Below are 25,083 nucleotides of genomic sequence, written 5' to 3' on the forward strand. Positions count from 1 at the left end.
TGATTTATCAAAGAAAGTTGTTTCTCTGGCAGTAAAATAAACTCTGGGCCTGCTCAGACTAAGATTTCCCGTGAATTTCTACCAAGGTAAACAGTGGTAACAGGCAGGTTGCACAGTCTGTGTGAAAGCCAGACACATACGATAAATATTTGAACTATGGCTTTGCCGTGTAAGAGGCCCTGCCTGTCACTAGAGCTGTCACTCCGGCCTGCCTGAGAAGACCTGGCTCTGCTTGTCTTGCTGTTTGTAGGAGCTGCCCTCAGTCACATCAGCTTTCCTGGTCTGAGTGCCACTTAGTGCTGGCACTTGGGACTTCCTGGTTCTGGGAGGGGCAGGTCTCAGGATGGCCTCCTTTGAGGGAAGTGAACCAGAAGCAGCCAGCTTAGGTTTCTTTGAAACAGGCATTTATTGAGTCAAACGAGTAGAGGGTGGTGGTGGTGGTTGTATTGAATGCTTTGGAAGCTGGGCCCTGTGCAAGGGAGTACTTGTTGAAAACACGTTCTGCATTCTGCCCAGTTTGAATTCTAGTGGGGGAAAAAAGGCAGATACTGGGGTTTCCTCCTTTGCTTCCTAGTCGGTTTTAAGGGGTCGGCTTGGGGATGGAGAGGCACAGAAGCCAGTGCCCAAGATGTGTTGAAATGACAGAGTGAATGAACAGAAAGCCCTGAAGGCCTTTCCAGGGAGGATGTAGCCTTAACTGCTCACACAGTTGTAATAGCTACTTTATACTTGCCGTGACTCAAGCCCTGAGAGAAACAATGTAACGGGGGAAAGGGAGAAGTGTGCTTTGCCTGGTGGCCTCAGGGTTTAGCTCATGACTACTTGGCTCCGTGCACTTGGGCAGAGCATCATGGTGGTGGGAATGTGAGGCAGAGGAAGATACATCATGGCAGACGGGAACCAAAGATCAAGAGAGAAAGGAGCTAGGGTCGAGCGCCTCCAAGGACCTGCACCCTGTATGTAATCTAGTTCCACCTCCCCAGGTTCCCACGGCCTCCAAAGTAGCACCACCAGTGAGGACCCTGCTTTCAGACAGGAGTCTGCAGGGGGATATGTGGTGTCCTTGGAAGCAGTAGCTAATTGTGGGGGACCAGAGATGGAGGCGGCTCGTTCTGTGGCTGTCTAAGCTGCTGGAGCCATAGGGTCACACTGGCTTTGAAAGGGACTGCTGGGAAGAGCCAGTTTGAGAAGTGGGGTGAGTCTATCCTTTAACTTAGGCTTCTAGAGGCTTGAGGGAAAGTGACCGTCTGTTTCGTGAGGACTTTGGGGGTAAGGTCTAGGCTCAGGTGCACAGTGCTCGCACTTGAGGCCTTGGACCCCCACAGACGCCGTGAGACAAGGCTGTTTCTTAGGTCTGAGTCTCAGGTAAGAGACATTTACATTTAGGGGAATAAAGGACCATTTTCTTCAGGGCAGGAATTAAGGGAAATTATGTACAAATTCTGAAAGGATGTTGTGAGCTGGGAAGAGGTGCCAAGAGAGTCCTCTGGTCCTGGTGAAAAATGTGGAGTCGGTTTTCCAAAACTGAATTCTTCCTCACTCAGGCAGGATTAGGGGATTTTTCTTGCTATCCCTGTCTTTCTATCAGCCGCCTCCACACAATGTTTCCTCTTGGGACTGTCTCAGGGGTGTCTTTCTTGCGTGCATGTTTGGAATTAATTCCTACGGTGTTTTCCTGGATATCCATTCAGTTTGGGGAAGTGGTTTGAGATGGAGGAAATCTCCATGTCTGGGGCCTCGGAATGAGAAGGGGCCGCCGGATGCGTGTGCTCTTAACCCCTCATACACAGCCGCTTCCACATAGCATGATCCATCATCCCTTGAGGCCTCACCAGCCTGTCACGTGTGGCCCTCAGACTCACGGGCTACATTCACCCATCCCAAGCTGCCTTTGGTCCCAGCGCCACAACGGGGGATTCATTTCTAGCCACGACATAATGGAGAGGACTCTGGCAGGTAAGACCAGCCAGGCCACCAGGATCTCTGCGCGCTAATCACTTCTGATAAGTGATTAGCAGTTTCATCTCTCAGGCCTGAAGGTTTTCTATGGGGTTTAGAGAAACTCAGAGGATTTCTGTAGCTACTGATCAGAGTTAAGAACAGGAAAGAAGAAGGGTATTCCTGGGTTCAGGAGTCAAGGTCAAGGAGAGGGATTTGGGACCCCAACAAATAATAGTGCTGGAGTAGCAAAACCAAAATCAGAAGGAAAATGTGTGAAGAATGTTAGCCATGGCCTAAGTGGAGATGCCACCCAAGTGAGGCTTGGAGGTAGGAAGTGAGAAGGGACACCAAGCTGTGCTTGTTAGCTCTGGACAAGGACTTGAGGGATAGGAGGACAAGACTGAAGCCCCGCAGGAAGCCTCTAGCCTCCAAGTGACCCACTGAGATTCCCTGCAAGGAAGTAGCTTTGGTTCCTCCTTCCCCTCCAGATACAGAGGAGCAAGGAGGCTCTTCCAAGGACCAGGTGTTGATATGGGCTGCCTTTCAGATCTTCACTTAACAGGTATCCATTTAAATACGGGCTCGGTATGTGGGGCCTCTTATGCAAATCTAAGCATCCAAGGAGGGAGTTCATGCCTATGCAGATTGCGGTTGTGTCCAGAATCTCTTTCAAAGATCTTTCCATATCTGCTGAGTTTGGAAGCATCCTCTAAAAGATATTTGGTTATGCGGAAGGAAGTGTTTGTATCACCTCTCCGGAGGATGTGGGGTCCTTCCGATCAGCCAGGCAGCTAAAGAGACGGCCCTGCTGATTGAAAAGCAGCCACAGTCAAAATCTTGGTGAGGGAGGTGAAATCTCTGTTGTCCAAGAGCCAGTTCTTACCTTTGTTAATGAGTATAGGTTGGAGGGGTTGCAGTGAGATAATCCTTTTATGTTGTATGATGTCCTTTCATCTCTGTAAGGATTGAGAAGCCTTGGAGAGACCTGTCTTGACAATGGGCAGGGCACTGGGCAGATTTGCACTGGCGAGACTTGGGAGTGAGGTAGAATCTTGTAAGGGGTGGATTCACGTCAGGACTGAACACCTCTGTCTGCTCCTGGGGCCGACTTGAGGCAGAGCTTTGAGTCTTCTCAGGCTTTCCCTGTCGTTCCTGGATTCTGCTTCCCAGGTCACAGTAACAGTCTCACTGCTTCTCTTTATGTTAGTTCTGCTTTGGGGGGAAGAAAGTGCCTTGATGGAGAGTTACTGGAGACGGTGGGATTGAATTGGTGTATTGTAAGACTGACTTCCCCTGGTTAGTCACATGGCATGGTTGTTCTGTGTGCTGGGATGCAATCCTTTGCCCCTTTTGCAGCCTCATAATCCAGGGATCAGAAGGCACATGGGATAATGCCTTTCTAAAGGCTTACATTCAAATAGTAGCCAAGGGTAGGGGCCGTGCAGTAGAGGAGGGAGGAAGTGTTTTTTCTGATGGAGAGAGAACCACAGAGATGATTGGTCTGTAGGGCAGGGGTGAAGCATGGCAGGCAGGAACATGGGCTCAGGGAAGATTCACCTGCTACAATTGGATGCAGGAAAAGCACAGTTAGGTACAGGAAAAGCTCTGTGCTGGGTATGCCGGGCAGACCAGAGCCTGAGTCATCTCATACATAAGACACCATAGAGCTGAGTCCTAGCAGGAACAGCTGTCATTAGAAGCTGTTACAGTGCCCTTTCCTTTCTCTCCTGAGCTTGTGAGTCATTCCAGCAGAGAACAGTGTTTCTAGGGCTACCATGTAAAGGCTGGACTGGTAATGGCTGGTCATGGCTGAGGGACTGGGTCAGCTCAGGTGTCTTGGTTTCTCTGGAGGAGAGTAAGAGTGGCCATAGCTATACTATAGCTATACTAAGGGATAAAGATGGGATGCATGTAGGGTGTGTATGTGTGTGTGTGCGAGAGAGAGAGAGAGAGAGAAAGAGAGAGAGAGAGAGAGAGAGAGAGAGAGAGAATGAGAGCGAGCGAGCAAGTGTGAGTGAGTGTACATGCATGTGTTTATATTCTGGGCACTCAGGGTGTCTGCTGGATAGGTGTCAATGCACTAGTGCAATCTTTGGTGAGTTAGGGCTCTGTACCTGTGGCTCTTGTGTGTTTGTTAGTGTGGACAGCACAGTTACCTAATAGTGTGCCTGGGCTGCTCAGCTGCTTGGAAGCTGATGGCAGTCTGCATCTTGTAGCCTGCCTGGCTCCTCCCTGGGCATGGTGTCCACTCCTGCCCCCTTAAGCAAATTGATGCGTCTTGTAGGTGAGATTTTCATCTTGGGACAGGTATCCATGACAGGGAGTATGCACCTCACTACTAGAAGCATCCAGAGGGAGGGGAACTCTAGTCTGTGACCTCTAGGATGTAACTTGGTAGAAATCAGAAGGTATTTAACCACATGCTCCCTCCTAGCCCTTCATATCCGCGGATAGTAAATCTCAGAGCACCTGCTGTGTGTCTTCTAGAGGGTGGAAGAAGCGGGATGGCAGATGACCCTGCTTCGTCTTTCGTGGGGAGGAAGATGGCTTTCTTTTCTGTCGCTGTGGTAAAGCACCATGGCCAAGGCAAGTCATAGAAGGAAGAGTATTTGGGGCTTCCGGTTCCAGAGGGATGAAAGTTTGTGGTGGCGGAGCAGAGGGAGCAGCAGGTGGCTGGAGCCGTGGCTGAGACTGTGTATTTCAGGCTAGGTACAGTAAACAGAGAAAGCAAAATCAAAATGCCTTTTGAAACTTCAAAACCCTGTTCCCAGTAACTTACTTCCTCCAGCAAGGCCACACCTAATCGTCTCCAAACTGGCACCAACTGGGTACCAGTTGACTTTCATTCATGCTAATTCGGTCTGAATGACTGAATGCCCATGACTTTCGAGGGATATCTCATTCAAACGGCCATGATGGTTTCATTAAGGAGTTTGATAGATCCTACCAACGGTCGAGAATCCCACCCTGAACCCGGTTTCTCTCTAACCGCTGCTTCCGAAGATAGACCTAACATCATGAATGCTTAGCTGAGCAAAAGGAGTGTCTGCTAGCACCTGGAGTCCTGAGTCTTGCAGACGGAGACCAGACAGCTCAGGCTGTCCGTAGCCAGATCCTGAAACAGTTGTCCAGTTGCCAGCAAAGAGGTCCAGCAGACACGCAGTGAAGCTCAGGCCCTGGGGAGCCTCTCCCCTCCCCCAGTCCACCTCCTTGTAAGCCGGAGTATCTGGTCCTGCTTCCCTCTCCCAAGGCCCCTCTTGGTATCAGTTTTCCTGGTAATTTTTTAAAAGCCTCTTTTTATTTATTTTTTTTGTCTTTACAGTTGTACTGCTGTGGATGTGGTGGGGAAATAGGAAGGAGGTCTGTGTGTGAGGCCGCCCTTCATTGAGCAAGGAGTAGAATCAATATATTGTTTTGCTTCTTTGCCTTGACTGACAGCTATTTGCCTAGAGCCTTCTTTTCTTACAGACTTAATGTATCTGCTGGCACATTTTCTTGTTTGCAATGATTGCTCCAAAGCAAGAGCAGGCGAGCTGGGGAAGGTTTTCCCCTCCTTGGCCCATCAAGGTCCCCCCTTCCCCACTCTTCAGTGGTCAGATGATGTGGAGACACTGCCATGGACTCACCCGTGGTACCACCTTGATTCCTTCAAATGAGAAAGCTAGGTCTTTCAGCCTGGAAGATCCTGGCACCCTCATGCAAAACCTCCAGCAAGGATATCAGCCTTTGGTCTAGAGTTAGTTTTGTCTGTACTCCGTCTCTATATTGCCTGGAATACTGCTCAAAAGATTGGGCTGAGACATAACTGGAGAAGTCCCATGAGAGCTCAGGGAACTGGGTGCTGTGGCCTTTCTGTAACTGCCCAGTGGCTCTGGGATGGGAGGAGACAGCTCTCTCCGGGTCTTTCTGCACTCAGGGAGTAGAGGGTGGCAGAGGGGCCACTGGCCTGGAGCGGCCCTCTGGGCTGCAGCCACACCATGTTCAGGAAATGACCCAATCGTGAATTTAGGTGCAGAGTGGCCCTTAGTCTCTGGGTTGGCATTTTATTTTGGCACTAGATTATGAATAGAGGTCGGTTCGTATGTGGGGGAGTAGCTTGGGCTTCGAGGGCTAGAACCTATGGGGCTTCCAAGCCCTGGATATATAGAGGGGGAAACTAAGGAGAAGTTCGTGGAGACTAAGGGGGAGTGGGGTGGTGGTCGCCATAGCAACCAAAGCCATCTAAGCAGTGCTGGCCCTGTGGCCTCCCTCCTGGTAGCTTCCTGATTTGTAAAATAAGGTCTGGCTACGTGGCCTTGTAAATCTCCTTTTGCTCTACAGATTTGTGCCTGTGTCCTGTCTTCCTTAAACACATGCAAGGGTTCGAGATGCAGTTCAGCTGTGGAGTACATGCCTGCTTAACGTGTATAAAGCCCTAGGTTCCACTCCCAGCACAGTAAGAAGACTGTTTCCAAAACGCACACATGTGCCTTTGAAGCCGCATCTTTTCCTTCAAGGGAACTTGTGGCCAGACTCCCTAATAGCAATCCAGTCAGCGTGTGCCACTAGGTAGGTAGAAGAGAAGCCAAGGTCAGCTGTCAAAGCCACGGTTACTTTGGAACATCTATGGGATTCATGGAAGGAGAGCCCAGTTAGTGAGGAACTTTGCTTTCTTCTTGGGGTTGGACCTTAGGGCTTGGGCCAGAGGTTCCCGCCTCGCAGACAGTGAGGACAAGACATTCAGTCACGTCATGGACATGCTGCTCTGTGTTCACCTGAGCTCTCCAACTGCTTGCCAAGGGTCCCGTGGCCCCCAGGGTGATGATTGATTCCTCTGCCATCTTGTCAGACCTGCCTCTTTACTCTGCAGTTGGCCCTGGCTCCTGGGGTTGGTTGCTGGTTTGGCTGCCACCCCACCCATCTACTTCCTTGGCTAGCCGAGCTGCAGCCACACTGACAGGCTGAAGGTCCTTATTCATGCTTAGCTGTCACAGAGCACAGGTGCCATGCCTGGAGCCTGGGTACTGTTGCTCTAGAAGGGCATTGGCAGGTTGGGTTGTCCGACTGTGTCACCACCTCCGGGAAGACAGAGCTTTCTCCCACAGTGTGGCCCGTCTACATTAGAGCTCATCTGAACTGGACCTGGAGCCCTCAGTTCCTTCTTCCTGTCAGGCCCTGCTTCCAAGGCTGGGCGGATAAACTAGAGTCATCCTTAGTCTCAGATTATCCCAGTGGCTTTTATGTCTTTGTGTAGATGTGCTTGTCTGTGTGTAGGTCCCACTACCTGCTAACCTGAGGATGGCTTTAGTCCTCACACAGTCAGTTGCAAACAGGTCGTGAGGATGTGGTGAGGGACGGATGCCCTGCTGCTCATACTCCTGCACGCTGGCTCAGTGGAGACAGCTGTATAGCGTTGGCTTGGTGGATGCTATTAGTTTAAGCAAAAGGATGAGTCCTCTTTAGTTCTGTGGGTGGCTTGAACTACTGAAAAGGGACAGCCAAATGGAAGAAGCAATTTTTATTTTTTTTACTTCTACAAAGTAAAGTAAGTGTTGGGGCCGGGTCGATGGCCCTGTGGATAAAGTGGTTGCTGTGTATGTCTGAGGACTGCATTCAGATCCCTACGAACTTCATGCAAAAGCTGGGTGACCACAGCAGCCTGCCTGTGGGATGCAGAGACAAGCAACCCTGGGAGCAAACTGGCTGGCTATATTAGCTGAACATGCAAGCTCTAGCTCTAGTGAGAGACCTCCCCTTAATACATAAGGTGGAGAGTGATTGCCAAAGGTAATCTCCAATACACTACCTCAGACCTTCGCACTCCCACATGCTACGTGTGTCTACACATGTGACCAATCCTAGGCACACCACACACATACACATCTGGGAGTCTTTTATCAGCTCATCTCTTTTGTTGTTGTTGTTGTTGTTGTTGTTGTGTTGTGCTCAGCGAATTGGGCATCTCTCAGTACATCTTGGGACCAGCTACAAAACCAATATGCCTGTCAGGTACTTTCCCAAGTATGGTTTTACTGGGTATCCCACAAAAACCTATTTGCTTCCATTGCATAGGGGTCTCTCCAGGCATAGAAAGAAGGACGTGATGTCTGCTCAGCAGCCTCTGCCAAGGGAAGATGTCCCAAAGCTCAGTAAATACAATGGTGAAGTCTCCATGGCCGAAAGGGAGAAAGATTGTGTCGTGAAAAAGGCAAGAACCCACACTAAGCAGTGTGCTTGCCTACCGGCTTCCCTGGGTTCATAGAACTCCTCTGCTGTTTGTACGGATAGGAGAGAGATTAAGAGGACTGGATACTCGGCTCCAGGCTGGCATCTGTTGCTACCCTGGGTGAAGGCCAGCTCAAAAGCAGCTGGAGCATCATGAGAAACTTTGGGGATAGAGATGAGGCCGGCCTTGAGATAGGCCAGGTGCCAACTCTGACTTAACGTGTATACTCTTGGCCTCTACGTAACCCATATCAGGTCGGGACTAATTTTCCCTTGGAGAGAGAGACCAGCATTCCTATTGAATATATATTGTCATATCCCTGGATCTGTGTACATACCCTGTGGGCCTCTAGACTGGGTGTGCTCTAGCCACTTCTTACTAAGCTCCTCTCCACAGACTTTGTAGAGCTGTCGTCTCCTGGATGGGAAGGTGTATTTTGAGGGCCTGGGCTCAGATTGGCCCAGTGGCTGTCTGCCAGAATCTCCCTGATGTGAGCATAAACCCTTAGAAGGGCTGAAAACAGTGGATTCAAAGGCAGATGGATAGGGTAGAGAATGGAAATGAACGCGAAGCTTAACTGTGTTACTATGGAGGTTACCGAGGAGGTGGGTGTGGGGACAGAATTAATGATGGCTGAAATGAAGGGTTTGGGCATCATCTTTGTTCTTGGTCTTCTTAGCACAAGTTTGTGCTGAGTAAGAGGGAGAGTATCCTCTAAATTCTCTGACATCCATAGTGCTCTTGGAAGGAAAAGGGGACCAGTGAGACTTGAGACGAGCTTTCTCATCTCTCTACCGTAGATAAGAAAGCTCTCCAGACACAGGGATCCTGGATATTACGTATGTTTCGTGAGCATGACTTCCTGGGTTCAAATTTCAGCTCCACCATCGTCTGGTTGGGACCTGGACAGATGAGTTGCCTGTTCCCATGTGTGTTATCTGAGTGTCTTCTTTGGGAAATTAGGGGCCTGGGAATACACAGAGAAGAGCGAAAGAATGTGTTTGCATAAAGAATTACAGTCTCACGAGTGAGACTGTGAGCTTTGTTCGGGGCAATGACTATGCTTGCATTTATTTATTTATTTATTTATTTATTTATTTATTTATTGCCCAAGAAATGCTTAGTGGCCGAACCTTTGCAGTGGTTGCCAAGCAGGGTTTGTGTGAACTTGTAGTGGGGAGAAGGGTAGGTAAGACATACTCCAGGGTCGTTATCATGCAAAGCTGCATCTGTCCAAGGTTCAGACATTGAGGGCCATGGGACACAGGGTTGGACCTGGCTGCCTGAAAGTTTCCTAGAGCCAAATTATTATTATTATTTTACTTAAATAGGAAAAGCACACATGCTGCTTCTATGTGACTCAGTGTGAAAACGGAGGGGAGAAAGCCAGAGTGTGTCTGTGGCCACCATTGCTCAGGGCCACTGGATTCCTGGCTTCTTCAGAGAACTGCAAAATACCTTTCCTGGGCCTCTCTCTTGCCATCCTTTAAAGGGATGACATGAAGGGATGACAGTACCATTCTTGGAGTGTGTCATGCGGGTCCTGCTTTGGGGTTGTCTTTGAGTCTGGATTAAGGTCATCCTCTTGGGCTGTCATTTGTCAGTGTAAGGCTGGGTTGGGGTAAGTGCAGGCCAAGTCCCTGGGCAATATGAGCAGTGAAGGCCACCCGTGGGCTATCTGGGGTATTTACATCTTGGGTGGCCTGGGATTCAGTACTGGATTTCCAAGACATCGAAGGGCAACCTGGAAGATTTAGATGTAGACTGCAGGCCTGGAACACCCAACTGTCTCCCTCCCTCACTCTGTAAGTGTTTCTCGAGAGCCAGAGAAGCCAAGTGCTTTACACGTGTTCATAGGAGAAGCTGCTGGTGGGGTTCGCTGAGGTCTGCTAACTCTGGGCGTGGGCCCATTTTCTTCCAGAGTGTGCTGTCTCTTGCTAGAACAGCATTTGTTTTTCTGGCTTTTCGAGCACCAGAGCTGAGGGACTGAGGCCCTCAGGAGTCCACTGACTGCTAATGCTGCTAGGTCCAAACAGTCCTTACTGCAAACCCCTTGGGCATTTCTCAAGCTGGTGCAGGCCCGGCTGCAGCAGCAGCACTTTTCTGGAACTTATCAGGAGTGTGGATTATTGGGTCCTAACCCACGGCTGCTGAATCAGAAACTGGGGGAGGAGAAGTGGAGGAGGAGGGAGGGAGGGCGTCTTAAAAGTCTCCACCCTAAGGTGCCTGCTGAGTGATTCTGATGTTCAGGGCTGAGACCCGTGTTTGCAGTCACTGCTGAGAGCTCATGGCTTATCTAGTTCGTGGGCTCTGAATCCCATTCTCTTTTTTCCTTCCAAGAGACTGTGAGACATTGTGTGACTTTGCCATTCCTGTGAACACCAGGAGGTGGAATGGAGAGGGCTGGAGGTTCAGTGACCTCACGGTGGGGACAGCTGTTTACTTTGGCAGGTTTGCCTGGATTGGAGCCAAGACTCAGTCAATCCCAGTGATTGACTTGAAGGGAAACTTCTCAGCCTCCTGAGAAGTGGGAGATGGGGGTGGTTATGCTGGCTCCAGGAGGAGAAAGCACCAAATCTCTTGGTTCTACTCAGGGGTTCAAATTCTTGGTGCCAGAGTCATGCTTCTGAGATAAAAAAAAAAAAAAATCCCACCATCCATGACTTTGGTCTCCAGGTGAGAGTCCCAGTTTGCTGCTGCAGCAGCCTAAGTGAATGGGGAAGCCGAGTAGTCTGTGGAGTCCGATGGTTAGCAGTGGGCTTCCAGATGGCTAACTCTGAAACTGCTGGTGTGGGTTCGAGAGTGCGTGTATGTGTGCACGAGTGCCTCTGTGTGTGCGTGTTTAGTGGGGTAAACTTCTTTTCTATGGTCAGCTCCTTAAATTCTAGATTATCTGAAATCCAGAAAACAGGACAACTTCAATTAAATGATTGGTTCCAAATGAGTCACCGGAAAAATTTCAGTATCTGTTGTTCTTTGTAGATAGGCAAGTCCTTCAATCTTGTCTGTCTGTCTGTCTGTCTGTCTGTCTATTTGTGTAATGTATGTCCTGTAGTATTTCAGGAAATGCCTAGAAGTATGTAGTGTGTGGGTTTGTGGTCAGGGAATAGAGTCTGAATTATTGTGACTGAGTAGTGGCGGCTCTTTGCTAAACAAATCAGTGCTGTTATACCCCGACTCCGGGTGCCAACACTGAACTCTGTCAAGCTGCCGTCGGGAGGCCTTTATTAGTAGGACACATTTGGGCCCCTGTTTCTCAAAGCCAGAGCCCCATGTCGACCAGGCCCTATGCTGCATTCTGGAAGGTGTCTGCAGCTCTTCCCACCAAAGGACCTTGGCCTAGCCTGTTACCAAATCTCACTTGCATAACTGTGTTCAGGGAAGGTGTTTCTTGCCTCAGGCCTTGGGAGATTTATGAGCTGAGAAGGAAGCAGAAGGCTTGCCCTCCAGCTTCCATAGCTGAGTGAAACATTGTTATCTGAACGCATTGTTTTACCTGGAAGATCCATAGGAGTTGTGTAAGCTGTGGGGTAGCCAGTCTGTAACCATCTTCCTAAACCATGAAAAGCTATGGTGTAGCAAGGTTGTTAGCTTCCAGAACCAGCTTGTTTTTGCTCCCCATCATCTATTTGGAAATCTCTCTGAAACAGAAAGTAATTAGGATGAAGCAAATTTCTCAGGGGTCAGGCTGGGGTACCCTGGTGTCTGCTCCTCACTGTACTCTTGGAAAGAATGTATGCAGGGGTTGGGTCAGTGGTCCCCATCCACCCATTTTTGCTCCAGGAACCACTGACGCTCTGGGCAGAGGCCGGGACAGGTGGTAGCCACGGCTCTGAGGGTCTCCAGCTTCATAACTTACTCAGGAGTAGGTTGAACTCCAATTGGAAGTAAACAGAGCTCACTCTGACCTAATGGATTTCTCATCTGGGAATGGTGGGAGACAAGATGTGTCGCTTGCCTCTCCTTCACTGCTTAAAAGGCAAGACGACAAATCAGTGGCGACAGAAAGAGAAAGAAAGACAAACCAATTGAAATGCAGAGTTTTGGTGCAAGTAGCCTCAACCAAAAACCAAACAACCAAACAAAAACAAACAAACAAAAATGAAGCTGCTTCATTTAAATTGAAAATGTATAGTCTCCATTTACAAGCTCATTCCTGTCCTGCAGGAGACCCTACACTCCTAAAAATGTATGCATTTTGTGATTCAAAACACAGTTGAAAAATCAACAAAGCCAAAGTGCAGCCTCTCTCCCCCAGTGCCTTCCCACCCCAAGGTCACACACCAGAAGTGATCGGTTTCCTTTGCTACAGTTTCTGGAGGTAGTTAGCAGACTGTAGCAAGTACCAGGGCCTGCAGTGTTTGGTGTCTTTGTCTCCTTGTTCACAGTCTTTATTGACATTTCTGCAATGAAAGTGGAAGACGGTCTCGTTTACATCACCTTCCCTAATGCAGCCACACAGCACTCTTGGCTTAATGCGCATGCAGTTTAATTTCTTGGCACTATGGAGACATTATTTCCAGCCTAGCAATAAAGTGTAGCACCTCTGTGTCTCCTTTCCTTTTACCCCTTCATGTTCCTTTGAGATAATAATCGCCTCGTTTTCTTTTCTTTGTTCCTTATTTCCTGTTGTACATCAGTCTGTCTCCCGAGCTCTCCCTTGCTTCTTGCTTCAGTCTGAGTGAACGGAGACCAAGCGGCTGTGCTAAGTGTTACAGAGAAGCCCCTTTAAGCCTTCTTATTTGGGTTTCTTGATATGGTAGCTCTTCATTTTCCTGAATCTTACACTTCTTTTCATTAACTCCTTCATTAAAAGAAAATAGGTTCCTCATGAAAGATGCATAGGGACTAATTACTATTTAACCCTTTAATGGCCGAAGGTGTCTCTATCCCGTTGGCAAGTGCTGACTGGTGGTTTGGCTTGGGATCATCTTTGGGGATTTTAAAGGTTTCCCTTCATTGTTCTACAGCTCTTAGGGTTGCTATTGCAAAATCCAGTACCATCCTGATGCCAGATCCTTTGCCTTAGATGGATATAGTCTTCTCTGTGTATTTAAAAATGTCTTTTTTTTCCTTTTCATTTTTCTTATGTTTCTAAATGTCATGATTCTTTGAGCTGGGAACTGTGTAATCTGAGAGTTTATGTTCTTCATCTGAAAAACCTGACTGGGATTATTTCCTTGATTCCCCCCTCCCCCACTTTGTTATGTTTTCTGTAATTCCCTTTATTTGGATATAGAGACTGTTGGCTTGATAGTCTATTTTTATCTTTTTCCTGTCTCCTCTCTCTCTCTGTCACTTTGTTTATGATTTCAGGAAATGCCTTTAAACCTGTCTTAAAACACATGTATTGAACATACTCCTCTTTTGTTCACTTTTCCTGTAATGGTTTCCTGTTCTTGTGATGTGATATAGTAACGTACATAATATTATCACATTTTAAAGATTGCTTATGCCTTTCTACATTCTCTCTATTATCTCTGAAAACCTTTTTTCTTTTTCCGTTTATCGTTTATATTTTGGTCTCTATCATTCACATTTAGACTTACCTCAAAATCCCATCAATTCTTTGGACATTTGAATTTTAGAAGTTTGGAGTCAAGCGCTCCTTGTATGGTAGGTAAGTCTGCAGTTTGGTGGGTCTCATTGAGACTTTAAAGGAAGGAAGACAAAACAAAACATGGTCTGTTCTTTTGAGCTACTAGATTTTTTTCAAAGAGAGAGGAAACAGAGACAGAGACCATTCAACCTTCTGACTTGGAATGGAAATCAGTGTCTTTTAAACAATTTAATCACATTTTCTTTATGTATGTATTTATGTATTTGAGTAAGTGTAGAGGTCAGAGGACAAGTCTTGGGAGTTTTTTCTTTTCATGATTTGGGATCCAGGGAGTGAACTCAAGTTATCAGACTTGGCAGCAAGCACCTTTACCTGTTGAGCCATCTCACCAGTCTGGACCATGTTCCAAGATGTGAGGCTCCCACTTTGTAACCACATAGTCTCTCACCAAATGCTGTGACATCTCCAGCACTCCATCCCTTTCCTCTGTTGGATGCAAGTCTGCCATATAGAATAGACCCCTTGGCTGCTGCTGGGGTAGTTGGTGAGATTAGCTACTTGAATTCATAGCTGCATCCTATGGCCTAGCCCATCAGCATCTGCAACCCTGACTATGGGGGCCTGCTTGCTCTAACTAGCGTGGGCCATCTCTCTCTGAGCCGATGGTTTCAGTTTGTCTTCTCTGTCAAGACAAATCTGATTTTCTTTTGCTTTCTGCTATCCAGAATGCTCTTGATGTGTTCCCGTTGTCTTTACCATTTTTCTTGTATGGGCTTGGTTGATTTTTAATTTTTTTTAGGTTTATTTTATTTTATGCATGTGTATATATGTGCACTGTGGGCATGCCTAGTACCTACAGAAGTCACAAGGGGATGCTGGATCCCCTGGAATTGTAGTTATGGATCACTGTGAGCCACGATGCAGGTGCTGGGAATCAAACCTAGGTCCTTTGCAAGAGCAACAATTGGTCTTAACTGCTGAGCAGCTATCTCTGCAGCTCTTGCAGTCTTTCTTTCTTTCTTTCTTTCTTTCTTTCTTTCTTTCTTTCTTTCTTTCTTTCTTTCTTTCTTTCTTCCTGCCTTCCTGCCTTTCTTTCTTTCTTTCTTTCTTTCTTTCTTTCTTTCTTTCTTTCTTTCTTTCTTTCTTTCTTTCTTTCTTTCTTCTTTCTCTTTTCTTTTCTTCTCTTTTCTTTTCTTTTCTTTTCTTTTCTTTTCTTTTCTTTTCTTTTCTTTTCTTTTCTTTTCTTTTCTTTTCTTTTCTTTTTAACTAATTTTCAGTTCACTTCAGGAGGAAGCAGAGTGCTGTGTGCACCCCATCTAGTATGTTTGGCTAGTGATGCTCACTGGTTGTTGCTCTTCTCAGACATTCCAGGAATTCAGAGCCTGTCTGCAGGGAATGCTTTGGTCTCTCCTTTCCCTTGGCAGTCAGCTCTCTGGAATAACCTTCGCTGGCTCAGATCCTGGCCCGTGCAGGTCAGCAGTGACCTGCATCACCAGGCAGTCCGGTTTTAGACACATTTTTCAGAGCATGGGAGGGGAGGTGTCTCCTCCATTTGAAACAGCTGCCTAGGGCGTTTTGCTCATTTTTAATCTTTGCCTCTGACACTTCGCTAATAACTCTTCTCCCCACACCCCAGCAAAGATGCTTCTGGATCAAAGCAAAGATGGATTCTCCCTTTTCTTGTGTTCTCTGTATCTTGCCCTTCACTGTACCCGTTACCTGTAACCAGTTGCACTTCTCAGCCACACTCACCCCTGCTTTCTTGGTCCCTTCTTTCCCTTCTTAGATCACTACAGCCATACCAGATTATTGGCTGTTTACAGGCATGACCCTTGGCTGGTAGCTGCCTTTCGTCTAGTGGCTATACCTGGTCATGGCCGGAAGACAGACAGACCCCTTTAGGAGGTTAGGAGGTCAAGGGGAAGAGATGATTTGGAAGGAAGTGCAGGCTTGGGATGAGTGTGCAGACTTTTCTGATTCTCCTTTTGGCGGCAGAAATACGGCTGAGCCTTGTGGGAGGCTGTCGAGAAAGTGTAATTTGTGTGCAGAAAACATGGTTTGAGTGACTGAGAGTGGAATGAAGCTTTCATGGTCTACTGAAATGTGCTCAGATGTACTCAGACCAAAGAGATCGTTTGTTTTAAGATTTCTGAGAAAGACTCAAACAGTACAAATTGCAACCTCAAGTTTGGAGTTTTCCAACATTTCAGAGTGTCTGAATTGTTGGCTGGCAGTAAAGCATAGATAAGAGTGATACTTTACCCTTGGGGATGTTAAATTGTTGCTAAGGAGGGAAAAAAAGAATCATTTTACTTGCCTGGGGGGGTTTTCCTTCTTTTGTTTTAAGGTGGCTGAAATCTAAAAAACTAAACCCGAGGGTTAGTTACAATGTAGTGTTTATCTAACAGGGCAGGTGAGCAGAGTGCTGGAAAAGACCTAGGCCATGCCAGCAACCACACTGTGCCCTGCGTCTTACAGAAGGAAAGCAGAGATTCAAGACATTGGCAGCGAGGCTTTAAGTCCATATGCTACTATTGTGCCCTGTAGCTACTGCCCCTTTCGTCTTTAAGGCCACTACCATTTGTACTGCAAACTCCTCCATGGGTGAATTTCTCAGAGCCCTGGCAGTAAGCATGATGGGACTGGAGAGCAAGGCGATTGATTCCTGGCTATTCTGAGCCCTTACCAACTTCTGCCTTTGTGCCTATGGTGTGGTGGGGGTGGTGGTAGAGGAGGAGGAGGAGGAGGAGGAGGAGGAGGAGGAGGAGGACTTTGCCTAGGCATTTAAAGATGAGAAGAAATTAACTTTGGATGAGTAATTGCCTATCAAACACTGCTGGTAATCTGCATGCCGAAAGCAACCCTGGGAAGGTGGAAAGATGTTAGCAATTCTGGCCATATGTGCCTTCTTCCCTACTTTCTCCACCTTGAAAAAGAAAGTGAGCCGAATAGCCAAGAACTAGAGAGCCTAATGCATACCATATTTCCATCAATCCCCCCTCCCTTCCCTGCTCCCCCACCTATGTAAACTAAATTCCTTTACATGGTCATGACAAAGGAACTTTTTTTTTTTTAAGTTGTGATTAAAAGCAGCACAATCAAGAAATAGTTTCCACTGAAGCAATAGCGTTTTCAACTTAATAATGGCTGGTGAGAGAGCATGGGATCTGTGGGCTTGGCTGCGGGTTCTAATCCTGATTGCTCCACTTACAAATTGCAGCCTTGTGCTGTCGTTGTGTAGCCCGGGCTCTTCTTGATTATAATAAAACACTCAAAATGGATGCTTAACTGTCATTATGATTAGCAAGCGAGAGCCAGCGGAGCAGTGGTTCTCAGCCGTCCTAGTGCTGCGACCCTTTAATATGGTTCATGTTCTGGCGATCCTTGACCATAAAACTATTTCCTTGCCGCATCATAACTGTAATTTTGGTACTGTTATGAATCACGATGTAAATATCTAATATACAGGATATCTGATATGTGACACACACACCCCCATGGGAGTTGCAACCCACAGGTTGACTGACCGCCATTGTAGTAGATGGAGCACCTAGTTTGTGTGCATCTGGAGAGCACAATGCATGCTGGGTACTCAGTAAATGATGACACCTTTCACCCCTGTTGTTCGCTGGTACGTGCATTAGTCTCTCATGGTGATCTAGGTGGCACTTGACCAATTCTAAAGTGTAGATTGGTTCTATACACCGGGCTTGGGTATCATCTAACTACCTGGGCTGGAGATGCCCTGTGAAGGGCTGGCGTTGTTCTTACTGCCTTGCTACTGTGCAATACTCTGCAGCCTTTCTTTAAGAAGTAGTGGGTTAGTTTCCTGATACAGCAAATATCTCCTAGAACCAACGTATGCAGGAGAGGTTAGTGCATGATCAGTTGGCCTTTGCCTTATTAGAGTCAGAGCATCACAGCTAGAATACATCTTGGTCTAAAGCCACTTCCTTCATGGCCAAAAAGTTCCAAAGACTGTAGGAAGGTACAGGGAGGGGATCCTACAGTCGCCTCTCAAAAGACACACAGCAGTGACCTAAAGACCTCTCACCCACCCCGAGAACATTCCACTACTTTCTAATAGCTCCGCTAAGGACTAAGCTTTTAACGCATAGGTCTTGAAAGGGCGCCAGGATACAAACAATAGAAAATGTTGTTGTTGGGTGGTTGGTTTTTTTCTTTTTCCTTTTTCCATTTCAATGGCTCTATTTGGCAGAAGAGGGCAGAGATGAGATTGGCTTGGCTTTGGCCCATGTGGTGAGTATCTTCTGGCTGGTCTCCTCACTCTACCCCTCCAAGAACTTCTCCCATTCAGCACTGGAACAAGTGATTTTTGTTTTGGTTTTTTTTTTTTTTGTTTTTTCAAGTGAACTCCCAGGTTCAAGATCTGTAAGCCAACAGTGGGAATTGAGGTAAGTTGTGGGCCAGTTTGGGCCTGTCTGGGGTGAGGCAGGCCTTAGAGGGATAGTCTCTGCTGTGTATTCATTTACCACATACTCAGCTGCTGGCTTCCAATTGTTCTGTTCATTATGGGTGTGAGACACAAGCAAATCAAAAGCAGCGGGCAGTGACCCCCCTGGGGGTGGCGGTGTTGATACTTTGAATTCCTTGGGAAGCTATGGCTTATCTGACCGAGTGCTTGGAACCTCCAAAAGAGCTAGGAGGTCAACAGCTATCACAGTCTGCTCATGAGGTTCCACTGTGACTTTCCTGCTGGCCTCAGCATGAGGGACTTAAGTAGGCCTCAAGATCTCGATGTCCATTCATCAGAAAAAGAAAGCAATAGGGGAGTATTTTGAGTTCACAGACACTAGCCATTGAAGACTGACTCTCAAGACTCTTTACTCTTCCTTTTGATTTCTTGTAAGGCAGCCAAGGTTTGGCCTTGTAACCAACAGAACAATCAGTTAGTAAATTCTCTACTTACATGGTCTCTTTCAGCCAGAAGGCCTCTTGTGCCATTTGGGAGCCTATCTGAGTCTCTTATTTTCTTGATCCAATTAATGAGCACCCTATGTTTCGGGTTCATTATAGAGGATTTTGAAGCCACAGAGGCAGCAAGCACAGCCCTGTGATTGGAAGTGTGCAGTTAGTAATGCCGCCATGGTTTGGTTATAGCCCCCTGAGGGCTATAGTCTCGGTCCCCAGCCTGTGACACTCTGGGAGCTGGTAGAACATTCAGAAGGTGGGGCCTAGCGGAAATGAGTTATTGTTGGCTTGTGTTAGGGCACCCCATTTTTGTTTTGTTTTGTTTTGCTTTCTAGCTGTTATGTGGCTAGTTGTTTTTTTCCTGTTATGTGGCTTTGCTATGATATGCTGTCTTGCCATGGTCTCATGGGACAAAAGTGATGGGTTGAAAACTAGAGCTCCACCAAAATGAACCTTTTCTCCTTCTCAAGAGCTGATTTAGCTCAGGAATTTGTTAGCATAATGGACAATTGATTACTATACGTAGGTTGGAACTTAAAATTAACAAATGAGCAAGCCAATCGACGAGCCGGATGTCAGTTTTCTCACCTCTTATATGGGGAAAGTAATTGTCCTTTCTTCGTGGAGTTACTATAAACCATCCATTAGAGAAAACAACAACAACAAGAATCAAGTGTCTTTCCAGGTTGACCTCACACTTTCAGAATCACTAGCTACAAAGCGTGATTCAAAAAGAAGGCTTTTCTTCACCATGGGATGCAATGGAAGTCTTGAGCTATTAAAAATGGCGGCTGGGGGGGGTTGCTTGGTAACTGTTAACTCAGAAGAATTCAGAGGATGTACAGACTATCTGGTACCTGATGCTTCCTGATTCCTAATATCTGGTGTTGGCTAGTTCTAATGGAGTACAACAATGTGTGCTTAATGATCATCTTTAATCACTGGGCCCAGTATGGCCACCACCAAAGGAACAGTGCATAGGTTAAATAAATATTCAGGGCCAGGGGAAGTCCAGAGGTACAGTGCGTGCCTAGCATACAGTGGCGCCCTGTGTTCCATGCCCCATATAGAAAAGTGACACAGAATCTGTGGATCGCAAAGCAAAGAGGAGTGAGGGCTGATGGCTAGCTAGGGTTTTCTTCTCTCCTGTTCTGAGACCATGAATAGCTCTTATTCCATATTAGATGTGATAAGCATTCATCCTTGGGTGTATTTCCTAGGACTATCTCTCAGCTGCCAGGGCGTCAGGGAAGAGCTTAATTCTGCATGGGTCCTTTCAGTAGACAAGACTTCAATGGCACCTATCTGTGACTTATTGATCAGCGGGACAGTACCTGCAGGCAGACTTTCCTGAACATACAGTTAGAGGAATTCTGACTTTGCCTGTACTAGAGTTGGACATTGATGTTGAGTGCACCCTGGCATATGGTTTGAACTGCTCTCTGAATCTCCCTTGCTGAATATGCACACAGATTCTGTCCACCTTGTTTTGGATGCTATGAAAACAAACCACACCCGGTAGTGGTGGCACACATCTTTAATCCCAGCACTCAGGAGGCAGAGGCAGGTAGATCTCTGTGAATTTGAGGCCAGCCCGGTCTACAGAGCTAAGTCCAGGATAGCCAAGGATACCCAAAGAAACCATGTCTCAAAAAATCAAAATATAAAGTAAATAAAACACAAACCACTAATTTTCTTCTGAAAAATTTAGAGCAATTTTTTTCTTTAAATGTTTTTCTTTAAACAAGTCTAATAACATTAGACTATGTAGATTAAGTTGAGTTATGTGATCTCTCTTTTTCTATTGCCTTGGCATATAAAAGAATGGGCTTCATTAGGATATTTTCATGCATGTGTATCTACATTGCTCATATCACTTCCCTTGTTCTCTCTTATTCTCCCCCTCCCTTACTATTCCTCCTCCCCCACCATGTGTGTGCGCCTGCGTGGACGTGTGCGCACCCCCCCACACCCATCTATATTCTGTGCATGATAGAAAACATGACTATTTAGCTTTCTGATTCTGAATCATTCCACTTACTGTGTTGAAAACCAACGTTGAGTTGATTTGAGACAGGTCTCAGTGCAGCGCAGCATCCCTGGTTGCTTGCAGCTCAGTAGCACTCTGGGTAACTGAGATACACTGTTTCCCTTTTATGTAGGACAGGGTTGAATGCTAAGCGCTTTGTTTTAACGCCTCCTCTTCCTTGCCCTCTCCTCCCCTCCCCTCTCTGCCTCTCTTCCTCATCCTAGCACTGAGGATGAAAATCAAAGAAGTGAAGAAGGAAAACGGTGACAAGAAGATTGTCCCCAAGAAGAAGAAACCCTTGAAGCTGGGGCCCATCAAGAAGAAGGAGCTGAAGCGGCTTGTGCTGTTCCTGAAGAACGGTGCCGACTGTCCCTGCCACCAGCTGGACAACCTCAGCCACAACTTTCTCATCATGGGCCGCAAGGTGAAGAGCCAGTACCTGCTGACAGCCATTCACAAGTGGGACAAGAAAAACAAGGAGTTCAAAAACTTCATGAAGAGAATGAAAAACCACGAGTGTCCCACCTTCCAGTCTGTTTTTAAGTGATACTGGGGCGGACTGGGGAAGGGGAGTGTGGCTTGGGGTGAGGGTGGGGGCGCGTGGATGACCCTGGCTCTTGGGGGCTCACATATTGCTCTCACCCATTACAGTTGTGGCTTTTGCATTGCACCTGGCTCTGTTCCTACAGCGAACCCTCTCCCTTCCCTCCATAGCCACATCCAGCTAAGGCCACGGCCCTTTAGATTAGGAAGGCTTTTTTTTTTTTAAGGGCTGCAGCAGGGCCAGCAGGCACGGTGCAAAAGGAGAGGCAGAATCCTTTCACTGAGCCTCGGGCACAAAAAACAGAAAATGTTGGCCGGTTTGGAAAAACAAAACAAAACGGATTGTAAAGAACTGCAGACGGACAGCTGCTCAGCTCAACGTTGTTCGGGACATCATTACCAATTGCTTGTGGAGTCTAAGCCTCTACAGGTAGAAGAGTCTGATCATTGCCAAGCCAGGCTGCTTTCAGTTTATTATTAATCCCCCTCTTTCTGCCTTAGATAGACCATCGCCACCTTCAAAACACACACACACACACACACACACACACACACACACACACACACACACACACACACTTCTGAAAGTAGCCAGGGTATCCCAGTATAGAACGGGATAGCTAAGGGTTTGGGTGGGAGGCCACTGCCTACTCTACCTTCAGCTTTTGAACTGGCCACCTTTGATAGGAAACTGTAGGTCTCAGATGGACACTTCTACCAGTCCATCGGGATACAAGGATGCCAGGCAAGGGTCTGCTTTTGTATGAAGGAGGTACGTGGGCATGAAGAGACATGAGGCATTTCAGGCTGAGAAGCCAACAGCTACTAGTTTTCAACAATAGAGTGGAAGAAATGAGCAAAGGTAGAAATGTCAAGCAGGTCACAAGTCAGGGTGATTGGGGGAATCCTGTGCCAACAGCCTCACTTTGTAATTCCATCTGTCACATTTCAAAAGAACAGCAGCATAAGACAGGGATAAAAGCCCACATACCCTCCAAGGCTTGAGTAAAAGTCCACACTCAGCATTTCAAAGACTAACGTCGTTGACTGCCCAAGGCTGCCCTCTTAATACACCGCCTATGCATGTGCTGTGGAAGGCAACTCTGTGCATGTGCTGTGGAGGAGATGGGCCTCATGGCTGTGCCTGGCTGCCCAGGAATCAGTATAGCTGTGGAAGGAGACAGTATCCATAGACTCTGCTTTTCTGCAAGGAAAGCCCTTTTCCTTATACATGATTGCCTATAATTCAGACAAATTTAAAATCGCTGCCTGCCTGAGCCCTCCACCTTTACTTTTGCATTCCTCCGGTCATATTCTTTTGAGGCTAAAGTGCCCTATCCGAGGAGATGGTTTCAAAGGCTAACTAATCTGCAGCTTTCCCAAGTGCCCAGAGGTATTTCTCAAAGTTGGTATGCTTAATAAGTGATGTAAATATTCCAGTTCTCTTAGGCAGCCTTACTCCTGTTGTCCCTGTAGTTCTGAAAAAAAAAAAAAGTTAATTTCTTCCACCAAAGTCTGATAATTCCCCACCGCATCCATGGGGCTACAGTGACTGTCCCTTTGGCATACTCAATCCAGAGGTAGGAATGATTTTGAAGAATCATCTAGTGGCCTTGGATTGACCCAGAAACAGGAAAACTCTGGTTACTTCTGAAAGACTCCAGCCTGAAAACTCACCATGCCAACTTAGTTACTGACCTGAGTGGGGTAGTGACCTAATTAACTTCATGTTTAGTAGTCCTATTATCTTAACCCTTTTAAGAATACTTCCAACCTTAATCACAATGTTATGAGGAACCTTAGGTGATTTGCCTATCATTGTGGATGATTTAAAAATATGTATGTGCATTAGTAATTAGAAATAGTCTAACCTCATTGTCCATAACTGAAATGCAAAGTCTCCTGAGTGTGTAGATCTGGGCCTTGAGCCACTACTAGTTCAGTGCTTGGTGAGGGGTCTGCTCATTTTGGGAAAGTGTATCATGTGGCAGGGCCCTCTCCGAGTGGCGGGAGACTGCCTACATGATTTTTTTTTTTCCCTGGGGATGTTAGCAGTTTCACAGCATAAAAGGGAGGACATGTTCTGGGGGGCTCCAGATTGGGAACCCTCAGGAAGTAACTTCCTCAGGAAGGATTCATAACCAATTGATCGATCAATTGATCATGTGAACTGCAGCAGCTGTCTGTCCCCTTACTTCAGAGTCCCCAGCTTCAGAGTTTTGTTGCGGACCTGTGAGGATTTCAGACACACACACACACACACACAGACCAGTTTTGTCTATACTACATCAGCAGTTCCAGACAAAAAGGGAGGCTATCTAGGGGCCCGAAAGCTGCATGATCAGCAGCCTTTGTCCTTTTCAACAAAAGGTGTAACAAACCAATGTGCAGACTCATTAGCTTTGTCCCTGGCTTCCAATGGAGGTGGTCCATGTGCGCTCTGACCAGCGTTGCCAATGAAAAGGTCAGATTTGGAAAGCTTTAAAATAGTCATTCCGGAGAGTCAGGGAAAGCTAAACCCACCAAACTTTTGGGAACTATCAATAGCTATCTTAGAAAATAGACTTGAGAGGCAAGAATTGTAAGAATATGTTTGCTTTTTAAAACATTCTGTATCCTCAGAGCTCATGGTTGGTGGGTTAGCACTAGGTCCTCCCTGGGGCTGAGTCTAAGCCCAGTTCCAGGCTTCCTAAGAATGTGTAAATTACAGAAATCACATTTCCCAAAGCTAGAACCTGTTTTATCTTGTTAGCCTCCCTGTAACCAGATGCTCTGTTGGACCTTCATAGCCGGACGTGGTTCAAGATGTGCTCCAGAAGCAGACCCGGGGTCACATCTCCAGGATGGCATGTTGGCTGCTCTGACCTGGCGCTGTGGGTCCTAAGCGCAGAGACGGAATTCCTGTTGGCCCTGGTTCCCCCCTCCTCGCACCCCCTGAGGACTCCACTTTATAGCCTAAGCCTTTTATACAAAAGCTTTGAATACTGTGAAGATGTTTTACATTCCTTCTCATTCCTGTTGTTTCTTAACTACATTTGACCAGATGTTTTGATGTTATCACGTATGTTAATAGTGATTCCCAGGTGTGTTTTGTTTTCATGCTTTCCCTGCCAATGTATTCACTTCACTAAAATCACTCGATCAATAACAGCGTGAGTTGTGATTGACCCAACCCCTGTCATCCACTCCCCACTCCCCGATGCCCTCCCACTCGGCATGCTCCCTTGAGTTGCTTCAGTGGTGTTTTCTGGTCCTAGCTGGGTGGGATGGGGTGGAAGAGACCTGAGAAGGAGCACGGGCATTCCCTGCCCTCCTTCCCCACTAACCATCTCCGTATAAGCCTGGTGTCTGTCTGTCTGTCTGTGTGGGTTTCAGTTCTGCCAAACATTTCTGCTCCATGTTTCAGATGCCCCCACCCGACAGGTCCATTTTAGAGTTCACGTTCAAATTACCAGCGAGAACTTAAGAAATGGCTTATGTTTGGTGCTGTGGTCCCATTTGGGACTTTGAAGAATAAAATATGACATGGCAGGGACTGCCAAGAAGACTTTGGGTCACTGGCGCAGCTAGATTTAGAACCCACAGTCCCAGCATCCTGGCCGTATGGGCTGAGCTCTCTGCTGAACCCACCTTTGTATCCACAGTGACACATTTTGCTGATCCCAGGCTGTTCATTTTGGCATTGGGCCTCTTCCATTGTAGTGATAGCTCCACTGGATGGTGCCCTCTGGTCAAAAAACACTTCCATACCAGAACAACTTAGTAGTTTTTCTCCACATGTGCCCAAGTCATCAAAACTTCATCCAGGCACAGCAACAGCGTTCTTTCAAAGGCAAGAAATGAAGACTTTAACATAGTCTCCTATTCTGATGA

The 25,083-nt window shown here is 46.9% G+C and overlaps 1 protein-coding gene across 2 annotated transcripts in view; it reads left to right on the forward strand.

The window, feature by feature from the left end:
• The window catches only part of Sfrp1 (secreted frizzled-related protein 1), a 38,250-nt gene extending 13,892 nt beyond the window's left edge, over positions 1-24,358 (forward strand). For both annotated transcript variants that reach the window (XM_011242128.2, NM_013834.3), the window contains one exon: positions 20,892-24,358. In XM_011242128.2, coding sequence (XP_011240430.1) covers positions 20,892-21,214 — 323 coding nt within the window. In that variant the 3' untranslated portion in view covers positions 21,215-24,358. The remainder of the gene's footprint in view (positions 1-20,891) is intronic.
• The last annotated feature ends 725 nt before the right edge of the window (positions 24,359-25,083 follow it).

Source organism: Mus musculus, chromosome 8 (assembly GCF_000001635.26).
Source record: "Mus musculus strain C57BL/6J chromosome 8, GRCm38.p6 C57BL/6J".
NCBI classification, from domain to species: domain Eukaryota; kingdom Metazoa; phylum Chordata; class Mammalia; order Rodentia; family Muridae; genus Mus; species Mus musculus.